The following is a 6,541-nucleotide window of genomic DNA, read 5'->3' on the forward strand; positions in this document are numbered from 1 at the left end:
TCGAGGCCAAGGCCACCAAGTAGAAGGAAGGGGGCAGCTCAGGGGAGGAGGCCTGTCCCAAAGGTACCCCGGGCGCCCCACGCTCCCAGACAGAACAGAGCACTGTGGGCAGTATGTCTTTGCAGGCTGAGGAGGGAGGGCTCACGGACTGATGGGCTGCCTTGTGAGGGGGACTATTTTTAACCAGGCTTCCTCCTCAGGGAGAGGTTGTGTTGACAACACTGGAGAATTCCAGTGTACTGAGCAGCCACACTTTTTGTTTGTTTGTTTGTTTGAAAATTATTAAAGTTGATTCTTTAGTGCCCAATAAATTTCACCACGATGACCTAATACAACAGACAATGGGGACTGCAGACCCCTGGGCTAAGGAAGATCACAGCGCAGAAAGGAATTCTAGCAGCAGATTCCTCACTTCCCAAGGCTCCTGGGCTCTGGTGGCAAGGTCCACCCCCCAGCCGGAGGGTGTGGAGCTGGGAGCAGCCCCCAGGCACAGAGCCAAAGCCCAGCTTCCTCAGCTGCTCTAGACAGAAAGTCCTGGGAACGGGTCCCTTAGCTGAAGAATATCTCCCTGACGTACTTGAACACATCCTCGTCTTCCTCCGGGCTCCTGTAGGCAGAGTCCGGCCCCTGAGAAGGGCTGAGGCCTGGGGGTGGGGCGCCGTTCCCATTGTCCTCGTCCTCACTTCTCCCAGGAGAACTTGGCGACTCTGGGCAGGTGGGGGACAGCTCTGGCTTATCAGGGCTGGCCAGGGGCGGCCGCTCCAAGGCCTCTTCCTGTTTTCGGCTCTGTGAAGCAGCAGAAATGGCACACAAAGCACATGTAACTGACAAAGGAAGGAGCTCAGAATGTAAAATGAATGTGGGCCTAAGCTCTGTCACTTATGGGCTAAGCAACTTAGGGAAGTCCCCGAGCCTCAATTTCTTCATCTGTAAAATGGAAACAATAGTATCTGCAATGACCATATTGCCAAGATAGTGCAAGGATTATAGGAGGTAGCAATGTGTAAAAACATCTGCTCATCTATACAGTACTACCCAACTGTAAGGTGCTACAATTATATTGGCTTCAGGTAGCCAGGAGACTTCAGTGCTGCTCTGCTAAGAGATGCAGTGGCCAGAAGTCATCTTGTCTGATTGAGACTCTGCAGAGAACACTAGCCATTAGACTATCTGTCCCCTACGCATCCACCCCAGCAGAGGGTCACCACACACAGAGGGCTGCTCTTCTTCACCCAGCCCGCCCTCCCCAGGCATCCAGCCCCAAATGCTCGGTCAGTGCACACCTCAGTGGGGGAGCCAAGGGGAGTGTGGCCTCAGAGAGTCGTGAGATAAGGGACAGGCAGAAGGGCAGACCGGCGAGAGGGCTCCCCGGGGCTGCTCGAGAATGCAGGGCGTGTTCTATTGACATGAACCAAGGGCTGCATCTAGTTTCAGCCCATAAAGAATCTGTGGTCCAAAGAGTAAGAAGAGACACAGCTGCCTGTACCTCGATCAGGACCCCCAGAGCAACGTCGACGAGCTCGGCCTCACTCATGCAGTACACGGTCCTCACTGCCGGAAGTCTGAAAGGACATGACACTACAGGTGAGAATGATGGCTCTCGGGTGTCACAAGGAGGAAGGTGACCAAGACAGCTACATCCCTGTGCCTACCTGCCAGGGATGAAAGTGGCAGCTTCCTCAGGGCACCTATGTGACTTCCTCATTCTTGTGACCAGTGACTGGCATAGGGAAGTCATGGAGGCAACTGGGGGCGGGGGGAGTCGGGGAGGCTTCCTACCTTCTGCCATCTCCCCCAAGGGTCTGGAAATAGTACACTATGGCCACTCCTGAGAACCAAACTGACATACACATACTAGATGTGAGCAGATCAAGTGGACCATTAGGTGAGACCAGCCTGCCACCTAGCTGAATGCATGAACACAGCACAGAAGGGCTGTGACAATCAGAGAGGGAGGCTGGTCAGTTAAGAAATCGTGGAAAAGGAAGAGCCGCAGCAGCAGCTCTGAGCACCAGGTGCTCTATCAGGAGAGGTCAGGGACATCCCCACCCTGGCAGCCTGAAGACCCCACAGTTAGCATCATTCGATTACCCCGGCCCTCAGCAACTGCTTTCATGCTGGCCCAGTGGCCTGCATCCTCAGTCCCAGGAGACCTGCTCACAGGAGGGCTGGATGGCCTGGTCCACTCATCTTGCCCACTGCACGGTCATTATTATTGTTGCAAATGAAGAGAGAGTGGCATTTTAGACAACTGGTGTTTGACAGCTCGGCTGATGTGTGACCCTCAAGAAGGGAGCCACTCTCAGGGAGCTGGAGAGCCTGACCGTGACCGTGGAGTCACCCTGGGGCAGAGGCATCTGTCTGTGCGGAGACAGCTCACACAGCCTCCCACACGCAGGCCATGCACCTCCTAAGAGCTGAAGAGACATAGACTGAAACACCAGCCCGCCTCACTGTTCTGCCAACAGTGTAGGGCCCAGCCCCAGCAACGGTGACATCCTCAAGTCCCTCCCCCTCCTCCTGACTCCCCAGGACCCGACCCAGGCTGAAAATGTCCCACCTTGCTGCAGCCAGCGGCACCTCTTCCATTCTCTTTCTCTTCGGGGTCTTCACCGGCACCCTGCTCTCCTGAGGCGCCTGGGCTGTCATCCAGCAGGGAAGGACCCTCTTTCTATCCCCAGAATTAAAGGCTTTCATCTCTCTCATCGCGGATGCAGAGTCAGAGCCCAGGCTTACAGACCAGCTTTTCTAATTCAGGACTGCAAATCCCACTTTCTCATCAGACCCAGAATTATAGGTGTTTGTTCTGGAATGGGAGCAGGGCTTGAATTCCTACAAAGAACAAAGCGCAGCAAATTAAACTAAGCTAGTACTCCCAGTCATTAGCCACAACTACTGGGCAGGTCACAGGTAAGCCAGTTGGTGAGTGGGGCCCAAGGGACTCAGACTGGCCACTCACAGGGCAGGCAGGGAGGTGTGGTGTGGGCAAGCTGAGGGGCTCAGGGTGAAGCAGCTCTTAGACCTGCCCCAGGGCCCTGGCCCCCACACAGGCAGCCCCAACAGGAACTCCTCCAGTAGCCTCAGCACTGAGCCACTGGACACCCTCCCAGGAGGAAGAAAGGAGGAGCCTCTCCCCCTTCTCACCACCCCATATGCTCTGTGCCCAGCATGCTGTCTATTCTGCCACTAAAATCTCTCATTGACTGCTCTCTCCACACTTCTCTTTCCCTCCATCCTGGTGTGCTTACAAGAAACCCTGAGGCCATCTGATTCACTGGCCAACACCCCATCCCGTCATCCAAAGATTCTTCTGACTGGTCTGTATTTTAACCAGCAGTAAGGATCAGAGACTCGGCCTCTCTCCTTCCTACCCACCTCAGCCCCTGCTACCACCCTGTGGCTCAAGGGGCGCAGGTGTCCACCTTCCCCTTAGCCGTCAGCTCTGAAAGCAGCTCGGGGCTCCCGCCTCCGGAGGCTCTCACTGCAGCTGAGGTTTACTCAGAAAAGGGCTTTAAACCAAGATAAGGGATTCCTCTCTGAACCACGACTTCATCATTTATTGTTCATCCAGAATGGCTGTTTATAATTAAAACAAAACAAACAAACACCCTAACTTGTCCCACAGGGGGCAGCGCTTTGCACATGGACTCACTTCTGTCCACTTCAGGCAGCGGTCCAAGTCACCTGCCACCGCTATAAGCGAGGCTAACCGCCAGGCCCGGCACAGCGCAACGGCCGAGGCAAGTTTTATCTGACCCCGAGGCAGGCATTATTAAGCCCATTTTACAGACGGGGGACTGAGGCTTGGTGATTCCCACTAGGTCACAAGAAAGTTGGAACGTGCAGGACGTAAACAGTTCTCCACACACCGCCGAATCCAGAAGCACCGGGGCCGCGCGGGCGAGCTGGGAAGTCCGGCGGCCCCGCGGGCACCAGACGCGCCCAACCCTCCCGACTCTGAGCCCGCCCCGCTCTCGGGGACGCTGCACCGCCCTGGTAACGACCCGAGTGCCGACCTGCAGGGGGCGGAGCCCAGGAGGCGTGAAGACATCCACGCGGGACTTCGCTGGCGCCAGAAACACCCCGACAACTCACTCCCGACCCACGGGAGAGTCCGGAGTGCGGAGGGCCGTGCCTTCCGGACTCACAGCCTCTTCTCGGCTTCCGGGGCGGGCCCGGCTCTTGCTCGGTCTCCGCACTTCCAGCTCCCCGCCGCCTGCTTGCGCGGAGGCCCGGGCTGCGCCCCCTGCAGGCCGCTAGCGAGTATGCACCCTCAGCCGGCGGATGTGTAAAGCCGACCCCGCTGTCCCGGGTCCTGACAGTCCCCTTGACCAAACTCTATAATCAGGTTCCTCTGAACTCTTCTCCACTAGGCCCTGACTTGGGGGCTTCCGTGTTCACCTCCACATTGTCCCATTTTAGCAAAATCCTGCTAAGTTGGTTCAGCCAGAGTCCCCCACCCTCAGCATTTGATCACCCCAGAATCTGATGGGGTTCCTCATCCTCCACTGCCCACCCCAACCCCCCCAGGTGATGACTGATCACCCAGGTTGCCTTTGGCAAGAATCTTGTTAGGTCAGTTTAGGTCGGTTTAACGAGAATACCCCCTTACCCTTTCTTCTTAGAATTTTCCATCCACAGACCCCCAACCTACTCCTTGGCTATAAATTCCCACTTTTCTCTACTGTTTTAGGAGTTGAGCCCAATCTCCCCCCACTACAAAACCCCACCGTAGTACCCGCCTCCGAATGACATTAGCCTTACCGGTCTTTAACAAGCGTCATGAAAATGTTTTAACAGAATGCTATCTTTTAATGATCCTTAAATGTGGCTCCACTGAGTTTTGCTGGTTGTTTTTTTTTTTTAAATGTAGATTCCTGGGCCCCCTGGATCAGAAATTATGGGAGGGAAGGGCGTAAGGTGAGTTCCTAGAGTGAAGGAAAAGAAATTAAAGCTACCATTTACATGTATCTTAAAGAAAGGTGTTACCAATATTTACAATTCAACTTGGCGGTCAAGGTGTTCCCTCGGCAAACAGGGTGGCTCCATAAAGCTGCCCAGGTGTCTTCTCAGCCTAATGGGGAGCACTGCATGTTATCATGGAGTTCATTTCACATCTAGCTTTAACATCACACTCACAGCTTTAAACAGCCTAAAAGACGCTGGCAAAGACCCCCCCCCCCCAGGTCACAGACTAAAAACGCAAGCACAGTCGCAGGTGAAACTTCTCCTACCGCATTTTGAGGCAAAATGATTGATCAAAACTGAAAATCTGCACCCCAAATTACAAAATTATCAAGATAGTCATTTGAAATATGACTTACAACAAATCAGTTAACAATAGAATAATTTTCTCCCCATACTAGAGATGCATGATAGGGGAGCTTGAGCCCAAGTCCGGAGACCCGTCCCTGGAGCCAGGAGCTGTCCCCTCCACCTGTGCGGCCCCTTTGGTGTCTCCAAAGTACTTATATCTCTCTTCCTGAGTATTCATTTCAATCCTAGGGAAGTAGGCTGGCAAAGTTTAAATCAATCATCGCTTAAGGAGACAAATCAAGTCACAAAACTAACCTGCCGACACTAGTTTAAACCTGGGCTGTGCCTCTGGCCTTTGCAGAGCAACCCACGGGGGCAGGAACTGCTTTTCCTGTTTCCACGGAGGCACTAGAACCACTGACCTCTGGGGTCTTCTGCTCTCACAAGCTGTGAGCCAGGACAAACCCAATTCTACCTGGTGGGGGAAAGGCATTGTTTCATTTTGCTATTAGTAGAACCACTCCCTCCATATTTGTCTCCTTAAAGCCTCTTTCCTCAGCTGGCTGAAAAATTAGGTCCGGGGAGCAGGAAACCTGTGTATCTGCACAAAAGCTTTGAAAGGTGAGAAGCCCAAGTAGGGACAAACCCAAGCTGTGGGATTTGGATGCCTTGGAGTAAACTACTCAGATGTTTTGAATGCCGCGCTCAGGGAGCCTAAGGCTTCGGAGCAGAAGCGGGCAGGCACAGCTGGGTCCCAGGGCAGTGGGGGGAAGGCACCACGAGGCTCTCACCAGAGCCAGGGCCCACACCTGTGCTGGGCATGTAGGCTCAGGGGCCAGAGGCCGGACCAGCCTGTTGGTTTCTTCTAGCTGCCTTCGTCCAATATATCGGAAGAGTCTTGCTGGGGTCTTGGGTAGATGCTGAGCAGGTATTGTGGAGAGTTTGACATGCTTCATCGAAGGATGAGAGCCCATCCTGGAGGGGTGTGGGTGACACAGGGAGGACCACCAGCATGAGGGCACTCGGGATGAAGTGAAGTTCGGAGGGAGGAGGGGAGAAACAGGCCAGGAGGGGCAGGGTTGCCCACACCACACTGTATTACCAATTTCAAAAGGCCACAGGTTAATGGTGTATTGGTTTTGTGGTTAGGAAACGTTGTGGTTTGGTTTTGTGCTTTTAGGCAGTGTTCTGAAACCCTCCACCATCCCTCCTGGTGGAGCCCCGATCACATCCCACTGTGAGCCAAGCTCAGAGCAGAAGGGAGATGAGAGAACAGACAGCTGCT

At 54.1% G+C, this 6,541-nt stretch overlaps 1 protein-coding gene across 1 annotated transcript; it reads right to left on the bottom strand.

Moving 5' to 3' along the window:
• Positions 1-237: 237 nt before the first annotated feature.
• CYREN (cell cycle regulator of NHEJ) lies at positions 238-4,161 on the bottom strand. Its single transcript, XM_066262346.1, has 4 exons — positions 4,017-4,161; positions 2,561-2,832; positions 1,487-1,562; positions 238-786 (listed from the first exon to the last, which is right to left on the bottom strand). Exons 2-4 carry the CDS (start codon positions 2,704-2,706, stop codon positions 550-552), a joined length of 459 nt encoding a protein of 152 aa, XP_066118443.1. The 5' UTR covers positions 2,707-2,832; positions 4,017-4,161; the 3' UTR covers positions 238-549.
• Between the last annotated feature and the right edge of the window lie 2,380 nt (positions 4,162-6,541).

Source organism: Saccopteryx bilineata, chromosome 2, assembly GCF_036850765.1.
Source record: "Saccopteryx bilineata isolate mSacBil1 chromosome 2, mSacBil1_pri_phased_curated, whole genome shotgun sequence".
NCBI lineage: Eukaryota > Metazoa > Chordata > Mammalia > Chiroptera > Emballonuridae > Saccopteryx > Saccopteryx bilineata.